Source organism: Hipposideros armiger, unplaced genomic scaffold (assembly GCF_001890085.2).
Source record: "Hipposideros armiger isolate ML-2016 unplaced genomic scaffold, ASM189008v1 scaffold_72, whole genome shotgun sequence".
Classification (NCBI taxonomy): domain Eukaryota; kingdom Metazoa; phylum Chordata; class Mammalia; order Chiroptera; family Hipposideridae; genus Hipposideros; species Hipposideros armiger.
The window spans coordinates 2,922,561-2,948,083 of NW_017731422.1; the positions used below are offsets into that span (position 1 = coordinate 2,922,561).

Genomic DNA, 25,523 nt, shown 5'->3' on the forward strand with positions numbered 1-25,523 from the left:
CCTTCCAATATTTTGAACTTAAAGGTGGTGAAACCTTGATCTGAAGGCTTAAGTGGCATTCCTAACCTCTGCCCTCACTCCCTGTGCAGACGAGAAACTGTTTCCTGTCCTTGCCTTACACAGATGTCTCTTGAGTCATTAGCCTGAAGGGTAGTTCTCCCCCAATCCCCCCCCCCAGAACTCTCTCAATCCCCCCACAGAACTCTCTCAGTCCCCCCACAGAACTCTCTCAGATCTCTAGGTTTGGGCAGTTAAATGACTAGCTTGAGGTCAAGAACGAATGTGACCTGGGGTACAGAAGTGGGAACTGGTGTAGGGGGGCACATTTACGGAGTCAGGGGCGTTCCCAATACAGGGGGCTTCCCAGTAGCGGGTCACGGAAAGGAATGGAGTGGGAAACACGGATTTGACAGAGGGATGGATGGGGGTGGGGCAGACTGATACGTATATAGGCATGGGTTGATCCTGGAAGGCTGTGGATGGCAATGAGGCGAGAAAGAAGCGGAGGGCGCGGAGGAGAGGAGCAGGCAGATAAAGCAGGTGATGGAGGATTTACAAAGGGAGGAGGCGTGGGCTGGTGACAGAAGGAGGGCGGGGAGTGGCACTGCGCGCTGGGCGTGCATGGGATACATATGCGAAGCGTGATGGGAAGCGGACTGGTGAGAGCAGAGGTGGGGCAGGGGGTGAAGGGTGCGAGTCAGCAAAGCCGTCATGCGAGAATAATAGGGCTGCGCGCCTCTAGCCGGCACTGGATAGTCCGCTCCCACTTAGACTCCCATAATTTCCTCCTTTCAATGAAGAAAGCGAGGTTCGGAGAGGTTAGGTGGCAGCGGAGGGTGGGGAGCCAAGGGAGAGCAAGGCCGTGCGGGAAGGGGCGAGCGCCGCGGCGGGGTGTGAGCCGTGTGTGGCAGTGGGGTTGGCGGCAGACGCCGGCGGGTGGGGGGCGGGCCAGCGGCAGCCCAGGGAGGGAAGCGGAGAGGCGGGCTCCGCCGGCACACGCCGCCCCTGGCAGGCGGCCTGAGTGCGCGTGAGGAGCCGCCGCCGCTGCTGCCGCTGCCGCCGCCGCCGCCGCCGCCGCCGCCGCTCGGGGTCGCCTTGAGCCCCAGATTCCCGAGCGCTCGGCTCGCATGGCAGCCGCCTCGGCGCCCAGCCCCGCGGCCCGCTAGGGGCGGCCCCGCGCCCTGGCTTGGCCCCACGGCGGAGCCCGTCGATCCGGCCTCGCTCTGCGCCCTGGGCGCGCCGCCTCTGAGCTCGAGGTGAGGACCGCGAGGGCAGAGGCGCTCGGGGACTCCAGGCCCGAAGCCGCGGCCGAGCCCAAGGCGATGGAGCTGGGAAGGGGACGTGGGAGCAAGTCCTTGTTAGAGTCGGGGGTGGGATCGGAGACTGCTCACTGCCGGGAACCAGCCCCCCGGGTCCCCTCTGTGCTGGAGACCGCCCTTCAGCGCTGTTCCCATCCCCGCGGACTCCTCCGTTCTGCTGCGTTCCCAGCGCCGGCCCTTCCTGCGCCCTGACTGCGCTCCGCGCTGTCCATCCTTGGTTTTCTTCACACGGAGCTCGCTCCCGGGTCCTGGTCCCCAGTGCCTTTGCCGGCTCAACCCTTCCCAGCCCCCGCCCTCCCGTTGCCCCTACCCCCTTCTTCTGTCTGGACGCCCCCTCTACCCCTCGGCTCCTGTCACTCGGAACAGGAACCGGCGCCGTGCCGCTATCTCCGCGTCGATCGCCTGTGCTGTCCCACAGGTGTCCGCACGTCCGGCCGTCCGTCTGTCCGTTCCTCTCGGGGCCGGCGCTGACCATGCTCAGCGGCTGCCGCTGTCTACATCTCATGTGCCTGCTGTGCATCGTTGGGGCACCCGTTCAGCCTGCCCGAGGTGAGCGCGCTCCGGGCTCAGGTCGCGGCGTTCTCCCGCTGTCCCTCGCTTGCACGTTGACCTCTGCCGGTCAGAGACTGCACTGCAGCCACTCGGACCCGCGGGGTTGGTGAGACCCAAATGATCCCTTTGGAACGGGACGAATCTCTGTCATCCCCTGCCCTAGAGCTGAACCCACCCAATTCCTGGGACCCTGCATCCTCTCCCGAGACCCGTATCTCAGAGAGCCCAACCCGGACCCCGGGCTCACCCCTCCCACATCAATCTCTTGCAGCTGATGACTGCAGCTCCCACTGTGACCTGGCCCACGGCTGCTGTGCGCCTGATGGCTCCTGCAGGTACCTCTCCTGAGCACGTGCTCCTAAACCCTTTGCTCCCCACTTCCCAGCCCTTCACACCCACAACCAGGTTAAGCCCCAGGACAGAGAGACTAGGGGTTTAATACCCTACTGTTTACTCCCTATGCCCTCATGGCACACAGGGCAGACTGGCCAGCCTCCCCAGACCGCCAGTCCCCTTTGCCTTGCCTCTTTTTCCTTCTTCCAGTTTATATCGTCCCCACTTTACTCTTCCAAGTCTGATCCAGGAATTCTGAAACATTCCTTCTCAGGATACCAGGAGAAAGACCTGAAGCTTGAGAGAATTTGGAGATTGGGAGTCTTGAGGAAAGGGAGAAATAAAGGAAAGATATACAGAGAATTGGTTCAGCCTGGAAGAGAAAGGCTGCCAGGAGGTTTGCCCAGGAGAAGCACTTATGAAAGAGGATTTTTTCCTGATGAATTTGAGTGATTGACTCACTGGGGTGGGGGTTGGGCAAATTCGGTAGCAGGAGGAAGCTGTGTCTGGGTGGACATAAGGAAATGACCTGACAGGGCAAGCTGCTGGGGGTGGGGGCTGGGCATGTTTCAGACTCTCCATCCTTGGAGGGCTTTAAAAAAAATAGGCCAGGCCTTTGCCCTGGAATCAGGGTAGTAGGAAGATAGTCCTAATGACCTTTTAAGGTTACTTTTTAAAAAGTAAACTTCTGAGCTCCTCAGACACGCCAGGAGTAGTACTGGGGGTATTCACAGATGTCATCTTAGTTTCTTCCTCAACACATCCCTGCCAAGTGTATCCCAATTTACAGATGATAAAATGAAGGCTCATAAAGATTAGATGAAGTGCAGAACCAGGACTTGAGTGCTGGTGTCTGATGGTCTGATTCCACAGAGGTGGCCTATTATCCTGCATCTATCTGGAATAGGCCTGCTTCCCTGTAGGGACTATTTATGTCCTGTTTCCTAAAAGCTCTGGTCTTGCTGCCTTCATTTCCTCACATCCACCTACCCAGAGCCCTGACCCTGCGCTTCTCCCCATCAGGTGTGATCCAGGCTGGGAAGGGCTGCACTGTGAGCGCTGTGTGAAGATGCCTGGCTGCCAGCATGGTTCCTGCCATCAGCCCTGGCAGTGCATCTGTCACAGTGGCTGGGCGGGCAAGTTCTGTGACAAAGGTAGGAGAGTAAACGGTAGCTGTTGGTCTGGGGGAGGGGACCCATGTGTCTTGGGAGAATATCCATCTATATTTATTGAGCACCTATTGTGTCCAGCTCAAATCCTCTACATGACATCATTTGAGACTTTATACCTATCTGCTGTCTGAATTGGCCCTCAGCATAACCCTATGAGGTAGGCAAGGCCACTGCCGAAAACGGTACTCATCTTACAAATGAGGAAACTGAGACCCACAGATGAGATACAACTTGCCCAAAGTTACTGTGAGACAGACTGACACCGCCAGGGCTAGGAGCCTCCTGACTCCAAATGCAGTGTGGTTTTCCCCCACCTCGCCATACCAGCCTGGGTGGGTTTGCAGTAAGCGCCATACCCGAAGCCATGGGTGGGTCTGGGTGCCAGATGGAAGGGGCTATCCCAGAGCCTTCCCTTTCTCCTCTCCAGATGAGCACATCTGTACCACGCAGTCCCCCTGCCGGAATGGAGGCCAGTGCATATATGACGGGGGCGGCGAGTACCACTGTGTGTGCCCACCAGGCTTTCATGGGCGGGACTGTGAGCGCAAGACAGGACCCTGTGAGCAGGCTGGGTGAGTGCTGGCCCCATGGGGTGAGTGTGAGGTTAGATGAGACAGGAGGAGGCAGGACTGTTGAGAGGGTGATGGTGAAGTATTAGGGTTGAGGGTCAGAAGTCCCACATGGGGGCAATGCAGGATAAAACCCCAGCCTGCCAAAGTGTCCCTTTCAGTTCAGAGTTTCTTAGTTTTTTCTATACCACCTGAACCATTTCTTCAATAACAAAAATCTACAGGAGCTGGAGGGTAACAAATCAGTGTGTGCGGACGGGGGTATGGGGAGGTTTAGGACCTAGGACTCCGTTCATCCTCTGAGGAAAGCTGCCATGTAGCCCCTAAGGATGTTCCACAGAGCAGCCTTATGCCTCATTGTGTGCATAAGGACACGGGCGGCAGGGCTGGACTTGTCCTCATGTCCGCCTCTGGCCTGAGAGCCCTTCAGGATAATAATATACTTGCCTTGAGCTTTGCCTTTGGATCAGGCCCCATGCTAACTGCTTGACATTGAATTATCTCATTTACCCCTATTTGGGAAGCTGAGTACTACCTGTATTCCCATTTTTAAAATGAGGCATTCCAGGCTCAGAGAGAGTAGCTCAACGTGACACAGCTGGAAGTGGGGTTGGGGTGGCAGCGGTCAGGGTGCTGACCTGGGCTACCCTGCAGATGTGAGTTCGTATCAATGCCCTCTCCCACCTCCGCCCAGCTCCCCATGTCGGAACGGCGGGCTGTGCCAGGACGACCAGGGCTTTGCCCTCAACTTCACTTGCCGCTGCTTAGCAGGCTATGTGGGTGCCCACTGTGAGGTGAATGTAGATGACTGTCTGATGCGGCCTTGTGCTAATGGCGCCACCTGCCTGGACGGCATAAACCGCTTCTCCTGCCTCTGCCCTGAGGGCTTTGCTGGACGCTTCTGCACCATCAACCTGGATGACTGTGCCAGCCGCCCATGCCAGAGAGGGGCCCGCTGTCGGGACCGTGTCCATGACTTCGACTGTCTCTGCCCCAGTGGCTATGGCGGCAAGACTTGTGAGCTAGTCTTACCTGTCCCAGACCCCGCCACCACAGCAGACATCCCCCCGGGGCCCACCTCAGCTGCGGCGGTACCAGCCACGGGACCTGTCCCTCACAGTGCGGGGGCTGGTCTGCTGCGAATCTCCGTGAAGGAGGTGGTGCGGAGGCAAGAGGCCGGGCTTGGTGAGTCTAGCCTGGTGGCCATGGTGGTGTTTGGGGCCCTCACTGCTGCCCTGGTCCTGTCAACGGCGTTGTTGACCCTGAGGGCCTGGCGCCGAGGTGTCTGTCCCCCTGGACCCTGTTGCTACCCTGCACCACACTACGCCCCAGCACGCCAGGACCAGGAATGTCAGGTTAGCATGCTGCCTGACATGCCCCCTGAGCCTGGAAAGACCACAGCACTGTGATGGAAGTGGGGGCTTTCCTGCCCCCTCCTTCACCTCCTCTGTCCCTCAGACTGGAGTGGTTCTTTCTTGCCACCCCTCAGCAGCCTCACACCAGAAATATTATTTTTTTAATACACAGAATGTAAAATGGGAATTTTATCCAATAAAACTGTGGGAGTGTAAGTGGGCTCCTTTGCCAGAAAAACCTGCCTGGAGTCACAGAGGTAAGAGGGCCAGGGCAGAGGTCTGGCTCTGCACAAACCTTGGGCCTCTGCCTGAACAGTGATTCCCAAAGAGGAACCCAGGGCACCTTTTCCCCCCTGGGGAAGTGCCAACTGAGGTAGAGCCGTGGAAGAGAATGTAAACAAGCAGCCAGCTCTAAGCCGCCCAGCAGGGGTAAGACAGAGGGGAGACCTTGGAGGGCCCTCAGGGGGAGGAGTGGGCTCCCTGCTGGCTGCTCTGCAGCAGCTGCTGGAACAGCGAGTGGGGCTGGTTGCGCAGGGCGACAGGGGAGTCCAGCTCCACGACCCTCCCGGCTTGCAGCACCAGCACCCGATCCGAGTTCAGTATGGTGTTGAGCCTGTGTGGAAGCATGTGGTCAGTGGCGGCATGGGGGACAATGCCCTAAAGCAGAAAGCTGGCCCGTGTTCCCTCCTCTCCTCCCATGGACAGCCAGGTCTACCCACAGGCTTTACCCCTGGCTCAGTGCTATGGGATGGAAGCTGCAGATCCCCCAGACAATGTGCTAGGAGAATGAGGAGCTGAGGTTCATGGGGGGTTAGACTCTCTAGGGCCCTGACCCCTGGGGGTCCTGATACCATAGACCCTAATTAGAGTCTCATGCTGGACGCCTGCACACCTGTGGGCAATGGTCAGCACTGTTTTGTTGGCAAAGCGTTTGCAGATGGTCTTCTGGAGCAGTTGGTCTGTCTTCTGGTCCACGCTTGCTGTGGCCTCGTCAATACACAGGATCTGTAACACGTGGAGGAGGTGGCAAGAGGTGGGGGAAGAGGGTTAGCCCTGGTTCCTCTCCAAGCACCAGTCCCCACCTCCTAACTGGCCCAGCCCAACCTACAGCTCCTCACCTCCAGCTCTAAAAGGAAAACTAACTTGGTCCCTGAGACCTCTCCCCAACCCACTTCTGTACTCCTAACATGCCCCTACCATGTTCTCGGCCTTCTCGAATGTCTCTTCCTCTCACCTTACCTTGGCATCTGTGAGGAGAGCCCTGGCCAGACACAGCAGCTGCCTCTGCCCCAGCGATAAGCTCCGGCCCCCCTCACCCAGCTCACTGTCCAGACCACCTGCAAGGCACAGCATCTTCACCCCCAGCTCCCAGCCCCCTCCCTGCTCCCTCCTCTCCCACCCTGCAGGGCAGGACCTGGTACTCACCCATGGATATGATCACCTCACTCAGGTGGCACTGCTCCAGGGCCTGCCACAGGGCCCTGTCCTCATACAGGCCCCGGGGATCCAGGTTTTCCCGAACAGTCCCACTGAACAAAAAGGGCTCCTGGGGGATGATAGCCAGCTGGGATCTGGGGGACAAGAAGGGGACAGGACATGGGGTCTAGGCTGGAGATGTGGCCATTTCTGCGCCCAGCACAGGTTTCAGCTATAGGTCTAGCACCCCCAGGAAAGCTTGGCAAGACCTGCCCATAACCCTCACTCTGCTCCCCAGCTGGTTGGCCATGTTCCTAGAACTGTGCCGGTGCTATGAGGAAACACCAAAGACCTAGGCTTTGTCCTTAAGGAGCTGATATCTCACTGAGGCACGAAACACAGAGAACGAGAGTGGGCTAACTCTGTAGCACTGACTCCAGCAGTCACTGAGACAGCAGTGATGGCAAGGACTGAACAGGGAGTTTGAGCGTGTAGGGGGTGCTTCAAGGTTAGAGGGCCTGGAATGGGGTCCTGTGGAGCCTGTGGCGGAGCTATAACATAAGGCCACCACAGGTTAGAAGAGAAGGTAGACAGGGTAGGCTCAGGGCCTGGAATCACCAATGGGCTTTAGAACAGAGCTTCCCTATCTTTTCCATGTCATGAAACTTAGTGAAAATGATACTAAGCTAACCTGGGGATGGTGGGGGGAGATGTTTAGCCCAAGACGTGGCCAGGAGCAACTGGCCCAGGTCACAAGCTGTCCCAAGCACCATGTGCCAAGCCCGAGGGCTGAGAGGATGGGTATCTCAGGCATAGCACCAGGGACGCTGTGATTCAAGATGCAGTGACTGGTGCTCTAGAGTACAGGGCGTATGCTGGGAAGTGCAAGAAAGATGAAGCTGGAAAGGTGGGCCTGGATCAGACTGAAGACCTTGAGACCCCAGCTAGGACCCTAGACTAGTGCACTGGGAGCTCGCTATCCTCGCCTACTGGCCCTGTCCTCCGTCTCACCCCTGATCGGCCCTGGCTGCCCTGAGTTGATGGAAAGCTTTCCTGGCTGGGCCTTCCTCTAAGTGCCAGTAGTCTGGCTCCCCTCTCCTCCCTCCCCCAGACCTGAGCTCGGCCAGCTCCAGCTGGCTGGTGTCCAGTCCATCCAACAGCACTCGCCCGGAACTGGGCTCCAGCAGCCGGAAGAGCACCAACAAAAGGGAAGACTTGCCGGAGCCTGTGCGGCCCACGATGCCCAACTTCTCTCCAGGCTGCACGCGGAAGGTCACCCCATCCAGGGCATTCGGCAGCCCTGGCCGGTACACCAACACCACATCCTGGAACTCCACGCTTCCCTGGGTCAGCCAGCCAGTGCCTAGCTGGTGGGGTTGGTTGGTGGGAGACACAGGGAGATGGGGAGACATGGGGAGGAAAAGGGGGCATTGGAGAGTGGAAGGAGGGGAAAAATAATAAGAAATGGATGGCATGAGAGGAAACGTGGGGGAAAGGAGGGCACGTGAAGGAGAGATGGAGAAAATGCACACAAAGATGAGGGGCATGGTGAAGAAAGGGGCGATCACGCGGGGACATTAGAGGAGCTGAGAAAATTGGTGAGGAGTGAAAGGAAAGGAACGTGGGAAGAGACTGGGGCCACTGGAAGGTCCTTCAGGGTTCCAGCGCCTAGGCCTGAAGCCGGGGTGCAGGCCTACCTGTGACAGCTGGCCCTGGGGCTCCTGGGGCAGATCACAGGAGTATTCCTCCAGCCGCTCCACGCTCACCAGCATGGCTTCCGTCTGCGTGAAGCTGCTCACCAGGCCAGAGAGCAGGCCCGTCAGGGATAGGGCGTAAGACAGTGACAGGCCTACCAGTCCTGCGGGGAGAGAAGCGCCAGCCACTAGGGGAGGCTCGGACAATGGGATGCGTGTGGTGAGGGCCGAGGCAGATCGGAGAATCCCAAGCTGTGGACTGTGAGCACTTAAAGGAGGCCAGCAGAGAAGCAGGAAGATGCCAGCACCAGAGCAGGACCACCGGAGGCTAGATGCAAGGCAATGCAGTGGGCCTGGAGAAGCTAGGAAGGATAACAGGTGGGCCTGGCAGAGTGCTGGAGATGGGGGTGGAGCAGGAAGGAGCAGAGGTCAGAAGACTTGCTCTAGTCCCAGATCCATCAAATCTGGGCACATCACTCTTTCGGACTCAGTTTCCTCAACTCTAAAATGGTGGGGCAGGAGAATTACAACACATCCTCACAGAGAACCCTGGGTGGGAGGTGAAAATGCTGGGTGGATGGTGCAGGGAGAGGTCTGGGGCAGGGGGTGGGAATCACATGCTTATGAGGTGAGAGGGAAGGGTCCCAGGGTGGTACCTGGGTCAGCGAGGCCCTGCTGGTGCTGCACCAGGGCGATGCCTGCGATGGCACTGACCACCGCGGCCCCCATGAGCTGCAGCCGAATATCCAGCCATTGCATGGTGGCACTGGAAGCAAACTGGCACCTCTGGTTTAGCTCCAGGAGTCTCTGGTTCTCCTCCTCAAACCTGGGGGATGCCAGGAGGGAAGTGAGGCCCCTCCTGTTGCGCTGAGCAGCTCAGTCTCCTTCTTGGAGCTGATCCACGCACCCACGAGCTTCACGTCAGGATACGGAGAGGCCAAGGTGCTCTTCCAAAGAGGATCTGCTCTGCCTCACTGTCCCTTTTTCCTGTTTCTTTCTTCTTTCCCATATGTGCCTTCCTTCTCAAGGGTCCCTCTGCTCCCCTCCCCACAGCATCTCATCCTTTTGGCTCTGGTTGGGAGAGGCAGACTCCACACACCTGTCGGTGGCCCCCGCAGCCCGGAGCACGGGGAGGCCAGCCAAGGTGTCGGCCAGGTGGGTGTAGAGTGGAGACAAGGTGAGGCTCCCCAGGCGCCGCAGCTCCCTGGAGGAGGCCCTATAGTGGCGCTGCACGCGGTAGTAGGTGATGCTCAAAGGTGGCAGCAGCAGCAGCAACCAGGGCAGGCCGGAGCCCAGCACAGCCAGGAGGCCCAGCAGGCCGGCTGTGTTGGCCAGCAGGATGTTGAGGATGAAGGGCAGGCTGTCATCCGCACAGGCCACGTCAGAGGAGAAGCGGTTTAGGACTCGGCCCGAGGGCGTGGAGTCGAAGAAAGTCACCGGTGCCTGGGAGAAGGGGTGTGGTTGGGCAAGGGCAGGGCCTGGCAGAACAGGGCTTGGGGACAGTCCTGCGGGGGAGGTGGGGTGGGAGAGAAAGGCCCAAGGTAGAGAACAGCAAGGGACTAAAGTGTTCCCAGAGTTTGGGGGCAGAGAGGAGGGGCAGGCGGGGCCTGGAGGAAGAATAGCCCAGAGTGAAAAGGATAGAGTCTCTTTGTCCCTCTGGCCAATGGTGGCCCTGAGAGGCCATGCTGGCCATTCCTTTACCTCTGTGCTACACACGCCTACTCCCCTTTCAAGGGCAGGGAGCTAATCTCTCTCTGGAAGATAAGGATGTCAGGCCCTTGAGTGAGATTTAGTTCTATGTCAGGAGGAACATCCTGATTGCCCAGGGCTGGAAAGAGCGGTGAGGGCAGCAGTCAATGTCAGTAGTATTATCACATGGTTAAGCACTCAGGCTCTCGAGTCAGACTGCTACTGGGATTCCAGCTCTGGCACTTAGTAGGTGTGAAACCCCAGGCAAGAGGCTTGATCTCTTAAAGACCCCTGTTCCTCACTTCAAAAACAGGGATTTAAGAAAAAAAAAAAAAAAGTGATAACAATGGAGCTGTACCTCACTGGGCTGTTAGTAGGATTAAAGACCACATACAGCAGCACAGTCTGCTTGGCATGGAGTAAGTGCTCTGTGACTGCTGGCTATCTGGACCACTATTGGGAGTAGTCTCAAAGACAGCCCCCTTTCCATTTCCCCGCCTTCCCCATCCCCCAACTTTCTGTCTTTACTTGGAGAACAGTCCTATCTTAAGGCAGGAAATTAAAAAGGGCTTTCTGAAGTACCTCCTAATGCCAGTTTATGAGAAATTCCTTCACAGACTGAAGCTGTCCCCTCTTTGACTCCTAGAGGACAGTGGACGGCTGCTCCCTGATAGGTAATGGAAAGACCCACAGAGTACTGGGTTCGCAGCCTGGCTCTCCATGGAACTAGCCTTGCCCAGGTCACTTACACTCTCAGAGCCTCAGTTTCCTCATCTGTAACGTGGGATAGCAGTACCTCCCTCACTGAGTTATTAGGAGGCCCAAAAAAGATAATGGACAAGCAAGGGCTTTTTAACAATAACAACATGAATAATAATTGCTAATTGAGCACTTACTATGTACCAGGCACTACCCCAAGCACTTTCCATGTACTAATTAATTTAATCCTCATAATAAGGCTATGGGATAAGCAACAGACTAGAATGGATATACACATAGCAACAAGGATGGAACTTAGAAACAGCCCTAAAATAAAAAATGGTAAGAAATGGAAAGTTGTTTATAAAAATATGTGTACACAAAACATAAGGCATTTCTCAAAAAGACAAAAAGATGCATATTAAACACACTTAGAATGGTTGCTTATCAAGGAAAGGAGGGAAAATAGAGATAGGGTACGCAGATAAAAGGGAATGGATAAATAAGTAAAACAATAAAGGAGCCTTGCATGAACTCAGGGGTGGCCAATTCCGCCCTCTGTACTTCGAGTCCAAAACAGAAGTGACTCTGAGGAAGATTCTCTTCTGCACATGTTCCAGATGAGAAAACTATAGGCTTGAGTAACTGGGTTTGAATCCAGGCAGCCTCTCTGCTCTTGGCCTTTCCAGGTCACAAGTTGTCACGTGCTGCACTCATCTGTGACGGGCTATTTTCTTCTGAGGACTAGGGGGTAGGTTGGGCCCCCACAATGGAACCCAAGTATTGGGAGGGCCACCCCCACGCCACCCCCATCCTCCCATCCCCTCACCATGAGGACTCGACACAGCAGGCGGCGATGCAGGGTGGTGGCCGCTTGCAGGGTGCCCACTGCAAAGAGCACTGCCCGGAGAAGGGTGCAGAGGGAGTTGACACCAGCAATGGTCGCATACACGGTGAGGTAGAAACGGATGTCTGAGGAGCCATTGGGGGCAGCGTTGGGCAGTGGGGACACTGAGGTGCTGGGTGGTGGGGAGGGGGCTGTAGGTAACCAAAAGTAGGACCACTCTGGGGGGTCCCTTCCCCTCCCCCACACCACCGCTCCTCATCCTCCAGAGATGTCCCTGGAACACCACCACCAACTCTCACTCCCTGCCTGGCAACCATGCTGAGAGCCCCAGCCCCGCTCCCAGCCCCAGCCACTCACTAGAGGCTTCCAGGAGCGAAGAGGAGCAGCTGGGCAGAAAGGAGCCCTGTGGAATCTGGGGTGGTGGGGACTGGTGCCTCCTGGGAGCTATTCTTGGCTTCTTTCAGCTGAGAGATCCAGTGTGAGAGCCACCAGTCAGCAGCGTTCCTTGTGGCTGGGTGGGGATGGGAAGGAGAAAGGAGCAAGAAAGACTCACTGCCTTCTTTCTATTCCTCGGCCCTTGACTCTAGTTTCTACCCTTCGCCCTGCTGTGCTGCCTGGGGTGCACCTCTTTCCTGGGCCTATCACCCTTCTGCTCTGGGGAGAGCCTGATATTGAATTTGCAGAATGGGGCAGGATATGGCTATACAGTGCATCCCTCTGGCCTCTGGCACTCTCTCAGAATTGGGGACACGCCTCTTGTCCCAACTGTCGCCTACGCCTGGCGAGTCTCTGGGCTTTGTAAGGATTAGTACACGGTGATGGATGTGATGGGGACCTAGAAGACAAGGCTGTGGGTGGGATAAGGGGCTCCAGGCTTTACTCCTACCTTGCATGAGGAGCAGAGAGAAGAGGATGGCCAGGCCCAGGCCGCAGCCCACGGCCCTCCAGTACGCTTGATACACGTGGAAAGCCACGGCGCCCTCCTTCTTGCTTTCCTCCTGCAACAGGCGGCCAGATGGGCTCTTCTCCACCACCAGACCCTCCTTTGTTTTCTCTGGGTTCCGTACTGACTGGGCTGTGGCTGGAAGGATCAGGGGGGATCAGGGGGAACTGATTTGCAGGATGACAGTTGAAAACTTCAGTGTCTCAGAGGGGCAGACAAGCTCTACAGACAGATATCTCTCCAGTGTGGGGGTGAGGAGCAAGCCTCTCCCTCTCACCCCTGAGCCATACCTGTTTCAGACTCTTGTCCATCCTCAGCCCAGACTTTGGGGACAGCTTGTACCAATGGCAGGATCTCAGAGGGAGGCCCTGGAAGGTAGCAGGGAAGGTTAGAAGGGGGCTGTTCTGGGAATACACTAGGCTTTTCTAAATATGTGTGCCAATCCACATCCCATTCTCTTTGGACCTCCTCCTAACCCATCCTAGCAAGGCCCTGCCCTGGACCCCCAGACTCTGAGCAGGACCATCAAGTCCATCCCTCTGTGTTTGGAGTCCAATCAGCACAGACAGACAATGTTCCCCCCTAGAAGGAGAGTCACAGCCACCCCATAAGCGCTCTGTGCAGGGTCACCTCTCGGTACTGCAAGCTTTTTCCTCATGCCTCACAAAATGCCTAACACTCTGGTGGAGCCTCATTTCCTCCTGTTTCTCTCCCCGTGAACCTGCAGATGGCCATGTCCCTCTGGGTAATACTCCTTCTGTTGTTTGTTTTGTTTTGTTTTTAATAAAAAGACTTCTAAAACTGACTGCTTTCTCTTCTCCAAAGACATCATCAGACTGTTCTCAGAGATCCTGGGCCTCGAAGCTCCCAAAGCGCCCAGTCACAAAGCCCAAGTCCCACATCCAGTGGCACTTTACCCAGGCGCTCCTTTCCCTCCTGTCCTCCATTTCCTCACACCAAGTTTGTGAAAGTGAGACAGGGGTTCCCATTAGACCCAAGGATGCCCGGGCCCAGGCCACACATGGAGAGGGCGGCAGAGGCTGCACTTAACAATCCATCTTCCCTCTTCCCCTTCACACCTGGGTAGATAGCTCCCTCACTTGGCTGGCCAGGCTCCCGCCCTGGAGGCCCACATTACCAGCCCTGACGAGGCGCCCAGCCCCCATCAGCAGCACCACGTCAGCCCTCTCCAGGTACTCGGTGCGATGGGTACACAGCAGCCGTGTGGTGTGGCTCAGCACTCCCAGGATGCACCTGTGCATCAGGTGGTTGGCCACATCTGCATCTACAGCAGCCAGAGGGTCATCAAGGAGATAGAGTTCCTTTTCCTAGAGAGAGGTGGGGGGCACCATGGGCACCAAGTCCCAGGTCCTCTAGTGAGAACCCAGACCTCTCCTAGGTTGTGATCTCAACGCAGTCAGAGAAGACGGTTCGGAGCAACTCCGGGTGCTACCCCTACAGCAGTAGAGGAGGAGGTGAGACCTGAGGGTGGACTTCTCTCCAGTCAAGCAAGACCAGTGTCCCAGAGCCAGTGCTCAGGCTTGCTGAGTCCCAGTGCTTCGAGCCACATAATGCTTTTTAAAGGGCCTCTAATTCTACCTTGAATCTACAAAAGAGGAATGGGATGGCCAAGGGACCAACACCTCAGGAGCATGAAGGGGTGAGGGAAGGAACCGGATGCTGATGAAAATATCCCCATCCCATTCCTCCCAGCCAAGATCTCAAGGCTCCAACTGCCCCACTTTTAACTTACTTGGTAGACCGCACGAGCAAGGGCAATCCGGGCCCGCTGGCCCCCACTGAGGGTCACACCCTTCTCCCCCACCTCTGTCTGGTCTCCAGCAGGAAGGATCTGATGGGACAGGTGCCCCAGTGTTGGTCAGCGAGCTTCCCAATACAGTCTACCCCATTTCCTATCCCTTTGCAGGGAAGAGAGTCAAGGAGCTTGAAAAGACGGGACTTGAAATTGGGGTGAGCAAGCCATAGGGGATAATCCTCAATTCCAATAACAGCCGGCATTTATTAAACACTTACTATGTGCTTAGCACTTTACAGGCATCATCACATCTGATCCCCATGACAACCTTATGAAGAAGGTGTTGTTATTTCCTTTTCACCGATGAGACCAAAACTCAGACAGTCACTACCTTGCCCAAGGTTGTTTGACAGCTAATAAGGGGCAGGAACACAAACACAGATTCTTAACCACTCCGTCACACTTAACTATTCTGCCTTTTTAACAGGCAAGGATGATGAGGAGGAAATTCGATGTGCAAACTTCCATAGGTTTTTCAAGAACGAATTTACCCTGAGCCTTCCTATGGCCTCAGGAGTAATCTCCTTAGCTAAGGGGTCCCCATACTAGAAGCACCTGTGGCCCACCAGATGGTGAGTCCCCTAAGGGAAAAGCTTTGCTATTCATCTCTTTTCTTAGTGCCTAGAACAGTTCCCAGTACCCAGCAGACATTTTGGTAATGCTTGATGTAGAAACAAATGATAAATGGACATAGGATGCCCAAATGGTCAAAGTCAAAGGTCCTCCTTTCCAGGGAAGTGCCACATTTACCTGGAAAAGGTGGTGGCAATAACAGTCCTGCAGTGGCCATGGGGGTTGGGTGGGGAAATCATGGGAGAAATCTGTAATCTCATCCATCCCCTAAATTTACTCTGAATGTGAGGGATCTAATGGGTTCGCCAGGCTTTCCTAGAGTAACCTTGACTCTCCCAAATTTTCCCAGTGGGAGGTAGGGGAGGGCCTCATAGGGAACCCTTCCCTAGCCTCAGAGGCCTCAGGGTTCCCCCAGCTGCTGTGTGAAATACCCAGTCACCACCACCCCTCTGGGTCCTACGCAGAACAGAGAACGAAGCAGCTGGACGCTCTGGGAGGACCAAAGCCTGACAGCTAGTCCTAGGTAAATCATGCCTGAGTGGAAGCAACCCCTTCTCAGAGTAGCGAGTCGCCGACGGCAGCCAAGAAGTTTCAGGGCCAGGTACTCACACTGAGGTCGTCATTGAGGGCGCAGGCCGCTAGCACTTCCTTGTACAGCCGGGCATCAAATGTCTTCCCAAAGAGGATGTTGTCTCGTATGGTGGCAAACTGGATCCAGGGTTCCTGGGTGGCTAGGCCAAAGCCTTTGGATAACTCCCACACTGCCACCCGTCCACGCAGCCTGCAGAGAGCCAGGCGAGCAGCATGGGGAGCTGGCTCCAGACTGAGTCCCTCCATGCTCAGCCCCCGGCTCCCAGAAGCCTTTCCGGATGGCTGTCCCCTTCATGTCACATAGCTCTCTGGGTTGGCAGCCACTGAGGTCCTAAATGAGGCTGTAGGCTCATTCTGGACTGGGAAGGGAAGAAATTGCTCTTTGGCTGCAGCTAAGCCTCTGGCATGTATATCTAGATGTGCTCAGAAGCTCAGAAGAGAGTGTGGCCACCACCCTGTATTCACACATTCTCATCGTAAAGTAAGAAGGCCCTCCTTCACGCCTCATCTCCCCTCTGGACCCCTTCCCTGCACAACCACATTTTCTCAAAGAGTAGCTGATACTGGATGTTTCCACATATTTCTTCACTCACTACTACAGCACTAATAACACCCAGGTAGGAAGGTTATAATAATTCGCTTCCTTGATTGTCTCCCCCTTCTTCGTCTTGGCATCTTTGGCCCCTAAAAGAGGTGTCCACCACATAGCAGGGGCTATGTGTTTCCTAAGGGCAGAGCCAAAGATGGGGTCACTGGAGGTTGCTTACCTGTGGAGCTCCCCAGCAATGGCAGCCAGCAGCGAGCTCTTCCCACAGCCCACCTTCCCCACGATGCCCACCAGGACACCCTGCAAAAAAGCCACACAAGTACGTGTCAGGCCTCTTCCTGAGGCTCTGGGCTACCAATCATCCTATGGAGGCTTCTCTCTAGGCCCCAGTTAGTCTGTAGGGAAATAACTCGCCACTGTGTAGGCTGAGCTGTGCTGGACCTAGAAAGGTAGGGTGTTTTATTCTTCACCCAGAGGAGCTATCAATTTCATTGTCTACGTGAAGAGCCTCTGGAGAGCAGCACCATGCCAAAGAATAGGAGGAAAACTGCCCAAGTGCTTCCAAGGAAAGCTCTGGGGAGAGAGGAAAAAGGGGCTCTAGTCTTTGGGGCCTGGATACGGGGCTGGGTAAGTCCACCTGAAGCCAGACTTCTGATATCTCAGGGGGAAAAAAGCAATGCTTTCAGAAGTGCCCATTTCTGTGACTTGCAGTTTAAAATGTTTTGTGTTCCATTCATTGCTTAGTTGTGACATACATTCATAGAGCTATCTCCCCGTAAAAGAAGGAGGGGAAAAAAAATTCCTTCTCTAAAAATCAGCGGGGCTCCCAGGAGCTCTGTCTGTGATGCCCACACCCTGCCAGCCAGGGTTGACTCATCCACAAGTGAGCAGCAGACAAACCTGAGACCCTTCCCTGGGAATGCTCCCTCTTTCTGGCTGCCACCTATAAGTGGGAGGGCTCTCTGCAGTCACATCTGCTGCTCAGTGGAGAGTGGGTTCACAGAGAAAAACCAGGCAAATAGAGAGAGAGGACAGGAGAGAACTCTGCAAGTTGAGGCCTGGTTCTGGGCTGCTGCTGAGATTGGGCTGCAGGCTTGCCTTTGGATTCTGCAATTCATCTCTGTATCTTTATTATACATTCTTGTTTGCTTAAGCTAGCTCCAGTGAATTTCTATGACTTATACCCCCCCCCAAAAAAGCCCCAGCTGACACATTAGTAAAATTCCTTTGAAAAATTCCAGCCTTGTCTTGCCTGAACTAAGAGGAAAAACAAACCATACAAGCCCAAGCCAGAAATGTGATCCAAATGTGGTGGAGGCAGTTCAGGTACCACTGGAGAACAGTGAGTTGAGCTGTGGGGCAAAGGGTCGGACAGGGGTCAGAGGAGCGTGAAAACTCAGGACTGGAGTGAACGGGAGTTGCTATCTTGCCAGGAATGTTCTTTCAAGTGCTTCTTTGAGGATGTATGCTGCGGTGTGAGTCACACAGTATGATTTCTTTTAACAGGCTAGAGGATTATCTTCCCATGTGCAAAATCCTTGTCAGAAGGGGCTGCTGGGCCTCCCCCCCCCTCCCCGCACCACTCCCCACCGCCCCACCTCAGCCTGGGTGAGATGTTGTTATGATACGCTCTGAGGTCTGTTCTGAACTCAACAGCCTCGAGGGGACATGGAGGACCCAGGAGACAAACACACTTCTTGGTCTAGAGACTGGTGGGTGTGAGCTGTCTAAAGACCAGGGAAAGGTGTGACTGCTTTGTAAAAATTATGTAGAGGAACGACATTTAGAGATAAAGTGTCATCTCTTCCCTGATTACATCCTGCTCATCAAAACCCTCCAGTCCTTCCCTCAGTAATGAGAGCTACTGGGCCATCTAGCTAGATTGGCTCCATCCTTGTTTATCTGTCCCCGAGTCCCCATCTTCCTTATTAGTCTGGGGACTTTCATAGGTTGTCTGACCAACGAACCTTCTTTACTTCAAGGTGACTGATGAAGGTCTCCTGACTGGTTCCAACTGGGTCCCATGAGAACAGGGCTTCATGCAGTTCCAATGCCGTTGATGGCTCTGTGGGGGGATCTGAATAGGGAGGAAGCCACACAGCTTGGCCTTCTAACCCACCACCTACCTGCTTGGGGCGGGAAAACCAGGGGGCTGTTGTTGGCTTGCTTGTCCCATATCTACCTGCCCAGGGCTAATTCAGCCTCAGTCTTAGTCTGAGGATTCTTCCCCAGGAAATGGCCACCTGTTTTACCTGGATTCCGCTGTCTCTGGTTCCTCTTGGTAGCAGATATGTATAGTACCCAGGGGGCTACAGTTCCCTCCTCACCCTGTGCCAGGTTCTACCCTCTAGCTTCCCATTACCTTGGCTATAGTAGGTCTTGGGGTTGTGGTTGGGAAGGTCGAGAAAACGCTGGATCCGGTCTAAGGACACTTTGGCCTCAAGGAGGCCATTGATCACCCAAGGGAAGTTGTTGAGAGGAAGAATTAGCATGCGCACCAGTGCCAGGGCTGTGAACACCTAAGTAGAGTAGAAAGCGGGCATAAAACACCTGAAGGCCTGCTGTATGGGTGGCCCTGTGGACAGGTCTGTAGAGGGAAGAACAGGGCAGTAGCAGAACGCAGGGGTTGGTTGGGTAACCCCTGGATCAGAGTTGGCAAAGGTGGCCACTCCAAGAATCCTAGAAATTCCGGATGTTCCTCCAGGGATCCAGATTGCACCTTGGTAAGCACACAGGCCTAGCTCAGTCTCAGAGATTCTCAGAATTTCTAAGTAGCAACATCATCTGGCCCTGGCCAGAGCCAGCAATGGATCATGGATATTTCCCCCCCTCAAGGCTATCAGAATGAGAATAAGGGGACTTAACACAGAGCTTGGGCCTGACCGGAAGTTAGAAAAAAAGGAAGAGGAAAGGAAAAAAAAAAAGGAATTCCTTTAAAGAGGGAAGGGTTACATATCCAAGGACCCAGAAAAAAGGGTCCTTTCGGAGAATTTCCCCTTGGTTGGGATAGTCAGGGATCCGCCTCCCGCCTTCCCAGCCAGCGCGGGTCCCACCTCCTCACTCCACTGCAGTCGTCTTGCTGCTGCCTCTCTCCCAGGCTTCCCTACAGCCTCCCCCCACCCCGTCCTCACCTTGGTGGCAGTGAGCTGGTGCCCCATGAGGACATAGGTGATGAAGATGACGATGGAGATGACAACTGGCAGGGCAGCCCATAGGTACACACAGGCCGCATCCAGGTATTTGATGACCCGGAGTCGCCCCAGCTCTTGAGCCCGGCAGGCCTCCACTCGGGTCCCCATTGCCTGTTCCCACCCGAAGAACTTGATGACCCGAATGCCACTCAGCAGCTCTGTCATGAGCTAAGAACGGGGACAAGAGAGCAGTGTGAAGTGAAGACACTGTTCATGTGTCTTCTCCTCTGCCCGGTGTTCCCCAGGCTTCTGGCAGAGGATGCCAAATACTCTGAGCCCCTAGAGACTCTGTACTTCCCTAGCCCTGGTTTTCTTCCTTACCTCAGCTCTATTTGGAAACCCTGCCCTCGAACACTTTTTAAGCCCTCGGTTGCTTCCCCTCCCAGTCTTTTACTTCTCCTGCATATGCTCCAGCTGGGGGCAGGTCAGAGCGGGATCCCCCCACTTTCCTAGGAGATGAAGTGGTGGAAAGTGCTGGAGGTTACCACACTGGGGTAAAAGCACTCCTTCCATTAGCTGAGAAACTAAGGACAATTTCCCAAAGCCAGAAGCTAAGGGCTTTGGGGGCTGGTCACCAGTTCAGCCCATGGCTTGGGTGGTATGGGAACTATTCCCATAGGAACACACAGGTATAAGCAGCCACACCACAGCCCAGGGTCAGATAGGCTGATGGGCCCAGGCAAGATTAGCAAGGGCCAGAGAAACTCCCTGGATCCTAACATTTGTACATCCCCAGCTGGCAAACCAGGGAGGCACTGGGAGCCTTCCCAGATGGCTCTGGAGACCTAGTCTGTAGCTATCATGGGCAGGGGGAAAGGCCTCATGCCATAACCAGCTATCAGGGATACCCTCCACCCCATTAGCACTCTGAGCTATTACAGTAAGATGTTGATGGCTATGCTATGTGGACTCCACGCCTGTCATCACCTCTGTAAAGGTACCCACGATCACTGCAGAACGCAGAACTGACTCAGCCAGGTACTCGACAACTAGGGCTGTCCCAGGCAGGAGAGTGACCTACTCTCTTCCCCAAAGCCTCCCACCCAGAAGCAGCTGGGGTTCCCCTAGGGCTCTCCACATGCAGCTATGGGATGATCTGTGCCCTAGATGACAAGGTGGGAGACTTGGATTCTGGCGCAATCACTAAAAACTCATTTGGTTCCCAGACAGGTTACTCCTACCTCTTAGGGTTGCTGCTTAGGATTGCATGAGCTAATATTATAATATGGGCCACAGTTTTTTAGGGTTTACTTTGTGACTGGCACTGTACCAAGCATTATCTCATACAATCCTCACAATGACCATATAAGGCAAGTTCGTTATCCTCATTTTACAGGTTAGGAAATGGAGGCCCAGAGGTTAAGTGACTTGTCTGAGGCGATTAAACTGCCAACTGGTAGAGTAGGGATGTGAACCCATATCTTTCTCCAGTCTGAGCGCCTAACTTCTAGATCACATTTACTCCCTCAGGCACTGTGCATGGGAGGACCAGGGGACCAGGATCCTGGGTGGGGTCTCCGGATTGCTGGGGGACCCCAAGCAGCCCCTCACCTTAACCCGTGCATCCTTGTGCTGCAGCATCTCCTGGTTGCTGGCCATGATGCGGGTGGCAATCACTTTGTTGACAGGTACTAACAGCAGTGCCAGGATCAGACCACCTACAAAGGCCACACCCACCTGGTGGTGCAGCAGGTAGAGGGTGATGGCCAGCTGCAGGGGCAGGCCCCAGGCCTCATGGAAGCTCCCAGCAAAGTTAAGCAACCGCTCAGAGTCAGTGCCTAGTAGGTTCAGGGCCTCCCCAGCAGGAGGACGTCTGGGTCCCAGCTGTAAAACTTTTTGGTACAGGATATTCAGCACGGCTCCCCGTGCCTGAAGTGTAACCTTCCGTATCTCATATCCATACTGATTCTGCAGCACAGCACCCAGCACAGCCCCGCCAGCTAGCCCCAAGGCATAGAGCAGGCCATTGCTTAGTGGCTCCTGCCCCTCCTCCAGGAAGCCCACCAGCAGGGACAGCAGCAGGGGACCTGAAAATCCCAGCATGGTCCCCACCAGCTTCAGTAGTCCAAGTGCCAGATAGAACCTCCCAAAAGCCCCATACAGGGCTCTCCACAGCTGGGCTCCCTCCTGCCAGTGTGCCTGGAAGACACAGGCCAGGTAGGTTGGGTGCAGCCTGTGGGGGAGGCGGCAAGTGTCCTGGGGCTGCCGGAGCTCTCCACGGGCCCCACGGGCCAACAAGGGTGACAGCCAGGCATAGGAAAAGCGTGACAGCCAACTCTCCCCATCCTCAGCTACCTCAGGTTCCTGTCCCTCTGAAAGGAGGGGCTCCTGGGCCCAGGATTCCCGAGGACCCCCAGGGACTGCCCAGCCCAGTCCATAGGCCAAGATTACAGCCAGCTGCAGGATGAGAATGCACAGGCGGGACAGGGGCCCTGGGAGAAGTGGGGGCAGAAGTGTGCCTCGCTGGAAGTGCCATAGCAGGGTCAGCACTAGGGCTGGGGCTGGCAGGAAGGCAGACAGAGCCAAGGCCAAGGGCCCCCGGGAGCGGCCATAAGGGGAATGGGCCAATGCCCACAGGGCCAAGCTGTGGCTGATCCAGGCCACAGCTGCCACACCCCCTGCCAGCACCTCTAGCCCTATGGGCCCTGGGCCTGCCCCTGGTGGCAAAGCAACTGGAAGGAGGTCTAGCAGTGGAAAGACGGAGAGCAGGAAAGCGGCTGTGAGTCGGAGGCGCCAACCAGGACTGCAGGGTAGATTGTAACCTGGACTCCTGGGGACAAGAAGGAAAAGAGAAAAAGAGGCACATCATGGTTGACTCAAGGCCCCAGACATACCTCCAATAACTTGCTTCCCTAGAGGGAATCAACTCCCTTTCCTGCCCTGTACACCTTATTTCTACCCCACTTTACCCTGGACCCTAGGGCCTTTTCTCCCAGAAAGTTTTTCTGGATTAACAGAATCCATTTTCTAATCTGTCCACACCATTTCTGATCATTCTTTTGCCATAGAAATTAACAGTTTTGAGTTACAGTTGTACCAAACATAAAGACTCTAATTAGGGGGGAAAAATCCTATATTTTCATATTGATAACTACTACAGGATGAGTATTCATTTTCACAAAGTATCTACCTAAAATAACCTTTAAGTTAACCTGAAGCACTATTAGGTAAATAAAAATTTGACTTAAGTGCACCTTCTATACTCTAGTACTATAGCCTAAGTTTCAAGTCAAGTAGTTATTTCAATCTAGTTGTGGAGAGCGCATCTCAGGCCCATGTGGGGATCAAACCGGCAACCTTGGTGTTATGACCACTGCACTCTAACCAACTGAGCTAACCAGCCACCCCTAGCCTAAGTTTTATGAAGCCTTAGAATATTCTACTCTCTGCCTCTCCAATGGTTGTAGAAATTGGTGTGGATCATTCTGTGACTCCTTCAGCTGAAGAAAAACCTCTTTCCAGTTTTGTCTATATATTCTAGGCATGCAAAACATGTTTTTAATAAACAAATAGGTGATATGTCTGCTTTGAAAATCAAGTATGGGAAAATATGCCTGCAGCAGTAAATGTCAGAATGTCTTGCAAGTTCATATAAAAAGTGGGCTGAATTTTTAACTCCCTTTGTTGGCAGGGGTGGGTTACTGAAAAAGTTTAACTGTCGATTAAAAATGCCTCAGGTTTCCTTGAAAAAGTCCAGCTGATCAGTTATACGAATGGGTTTTATTGGAATAAAAGTCAACCTTTAATAATCCTATTTCCTAAGATGTGGAGACTGAAGAAAGGCCATCGGGCACTTGGAGGCTGGTACACTGGCCCCAAGTTGGCTAGCAACCATGAACTTGGGCAAGTCTCTTTTTCTCTATGCATCTCATTTTCCTCATCAGTACAGTGACTAGTGAAGACTCTGAACCCAAAGCTCTCTGAGGTCATTTCGTGTCTGAGATTTTGGATCTCTCTAACCCTTTTCAACAATGCACAAATGTCTGATAAGTGAGATAACCACAATTTCTATTGATTACATGATGGTCTTTCTTGCCTTCTCGTTAGACTGTGAATTCCCAAAAAAAAGACTAGATACTCCTCCGAGCAAGCTGTGTATGTCAGCGTTAACTGACTAACCCTCCCTTTTCTTTCATCTCATTCTGCATAAGATACAAAACAGGATTCCTTTAGCCAAAGCAGATACGAAGCTTCTCCTACCCAAGGAAGGGATTCATCAGTCCCCTAATTCATCTTGGATAGGGACACAGTCCATCCATTAGACTAGGGACTCCCAAAGGCAGAGGCTACAGTTTCCTTCTGCCTTGTCAGTAACCAGAGTGAGACTAACTTTAGCCATATCTATCCATACCAGAACCAAGTACAAAACTAAAGTGAGTTTAGCACCTGCACCTTACAGCCTCAAACCCAGGCAGGATTAAGGTTTTGGTTTTGCTCTTTTCTTCTACCTACTGCCTCTCCAGCTTTGTACAAATGCTTTCCTTAGCCTAGGAACATCGAGGTTTCATAGATGGAAGTGGTGAGAAACTGGTCCTATAACTTCAACACAAGTTATCCTTTTTGGCTAAAAACACTGTTCACCCACTTTGCCTCCAATCCATGACAGTTGTGTTTGGGCAGCTGAAAATCTACAAAAGTGATGATTTCTACCATACATCGGGCCTTTAAAAATGTGCGAGGCACTGCGGTATAAGCTTAAATACATTATCTGATGTAAACCTCCCAACATGCTAGGAGGCTCAGAGAAGATAGGTAACTTGCCCCGAAACAGACACACTGCCAAAGTGGTAATGTCCAGATGTCATCCTGCTTTTGCCCTATTCCAGCGACCTCACTATTCTAGTCACACTGCCGCGCAGATGTGGGTTTCGGTGAGGTCTGCAGGCACACGTGGAATAGATGGCTTATAATCCGTCTCTACCCACCTCGGGGTGCCCCAGTGGCAGGCACTGAGCACGGCGAGGAGCGCGTGGGGTAGCGCGCTGAGCACCAGTTGGGTGAAGCAGTGGCCAGTGGTGCCCTCCTCCCACACCGGGAGCGGCTGCAATGCGCTGGTGCCGCACAGCTGGGCCAGGAGCCGCTCCATGGAGAAGGCTTCACCTTTGGGGAAAGCCGAGAGTAAATGGAGGGAACGTTCCTCCCAGAAAGTGGGGAACCCGCGTCCCCAAGGGCGAGGTCCAGGCAGGGAGCCGGCGCCCGGGGGCTGAGGTAGTGGGAGCGCTGGAACGCTGACCAGGCAGCAAAGGTGGTGTCAGAACGCCCTGACATGACAGCTGGCCCTGACAGCGCGTCCTAGCCGGGTTTCTCAAGCCTCCAACCCAGCCCTCCACCCGGGACCTCCCCTTGCATCCGCCCCGAAGTAAGACCCCGCCCATTCTCGCATTACCTTAAGGGGGTAAAAAGGGAGGTGGTTTGGCTGCTTGGAGCTGAGGGATTAATGAACTGGTCACTTACGTGGCCTTTGCGTTCCCTCCTCTCTTGTGTCCCCGCCGCCAGAGATCCGGAACCTTTAAACTGAAGAACTGCTTTCCACTGGATCCCGAGATCCCGAGCACTGGTGGAGGCAAAAGAGCGTGCCGCCTGCCGGGTTGGGGTGCCTGCCACACTCACGTGGCACCCCCTAGAGGCGGGATGACCTTTCAGGAGCGACTCACCCACCCATTCGCAGAGCTTTTGCGCGCATGCGCACCGCTCTCCGCTTGCGATGGCTTCTGAGAGGCATCTTTGTGTTTCCACACGTTTATGCTGCCTTACTTGCATGTGTACTACGCTACAGTGCAACGAGTTCAATAGTTGAAGTGCTTAGAGCAAGTGCTTTGCTTAGGCTAGTTCCACAATAAATCAATCGTTGAGGGAAGCAATAGGAAGGACTTAAGCTTTATTGTTAGATGGACCTGAAATTGAATCCTGAGCCCAATTTTCAGCAGTGTGATCTTGGGCAAGTTGCTTCTGCATCTTAGTTGTATTATCTGTTTATTGGGTATGGTATTGGTATACACTTCACACAAGTATACACAGCATGTAAAGAAAAGTAGCTCAACAAATAGTGATTATTATTGCATTTCATCTCAATAAGAACCCCGGTATCTCTAACATCAGGAATTAATGTTCTTACTTTTACAAATTAAGAAATGTAAGTTTGGGGGCCGGCCGAATGGCTCAGTTGGTACGAGTGCGAGCTCTGAACAACAGGGCTGCCGGATCGATTCCCACATGC

At 54.3% G+C, this 25,523-nt stretch overlaps 2 protein-coding genes across 12 annotated transcripts; one reads left to right on the top strand and one right to left on the bottom strand.

Moving 5' to 3' along the window:
• Window positions 1-236: 236 nt before the first annotated feature.
• Window positions 237-5,516, top strand: DLK2 (delta like non-canonical Notch ligand 2). 4 transcript variants are annotated; one of them, XM_019642810.1, is made up of 6 exons: window positions 237-540; window positions 1,738-1,868; window positions 2,143-2,206; window positions 3,228-3,358; window positions 3,804-3,948; window positions 4,640-5,516. In XM_019642810.1, exons 2-6 carry the CDS (start codon window positions 1,793-1,795, stop codon window positions 5,352-5,354), a joined length of 1,131 nt encoding a protein of 376 aa, XP_019498355.1. In that variant the 5' UTR covers window positions 237-540; window positions 1,738-1,792; the 3' UTR covers window positions 5,355-5,516. The 4 variants fall into 4 exon arrangements, with proteins under 4 accessions (XP_019498355.1, XP_019498357.1, XP_019498353.1 ...); XM_019642812.1 differs by lacking the exon at window positions 237-540 and adding an exon at window positions 623-659; XM_019642808.1 differs by lacking the exon at window positions 237-540 and adding an exon at window positions 682-1,256 and having other exon boundaries at window positions 1,686-1,868.
• ABCC10 (ATP binding cassette subfamily C member 10) lies at window positions 5,477-24,889 on the bottom strand. Of its 8 annotated transcripts, none has more exons than XM_019642800.1 (22): window positions 24,761-24,882; window positions 24,232-24,406; window positions 20,858-22,076; window positions 19,247-19,474; window positions 18,478-18,634; window positions 18,083-18,192; window positions 16,336-16,415; window positions 15,587-15,758; window positions 14,342-14,440; window positions 13,727-13,916; window positions 12,879-12,956; window positions 12,532-12,726; window positions 12,003-12,156; window positions 11,628-11,836; window positions 9,510-9,915; window positions 9,067-9,236; window positions 8,414-8,574; window positions 7,830-8,083; window positions 6,726-6,871; window positions 6,540-6,637; window positions 6,193-6,305; window positions 5,477-5,913 (listed from the first exon to the last, which is right to left on the bottom strand). In XM_019642800.1, the coding sequence occupies exons 2-22, from the start codon at window positions 24,390-24,392 to the stop codon at window positions 5,760-5,762; spliced, it is 4,554 nt and encodes a 1,517-aa protein (XP_019498345.1). In that variant the 5' UTR covers window positions 24,393-24,406; window positions 24,761-24,882; the 3' UTR covers window positions 5,477-5,759. The 8 variants fall into 8 exon arrangements, 6 of the variants coding, with proteins under 6 accessions (XP_019498345.1, XP_019498347.1, XP_019498349.1 ...); XM_019642802.1 differs by having other exon boundaries at window positions 24,693-24,882; XM_019642804.1 differs by having other exon boundaries at window positions 11,628-11,698; window positions 24,761-24,881.
• Window positions 24,890-25,523: the final 634 nt, after the last annotated feature.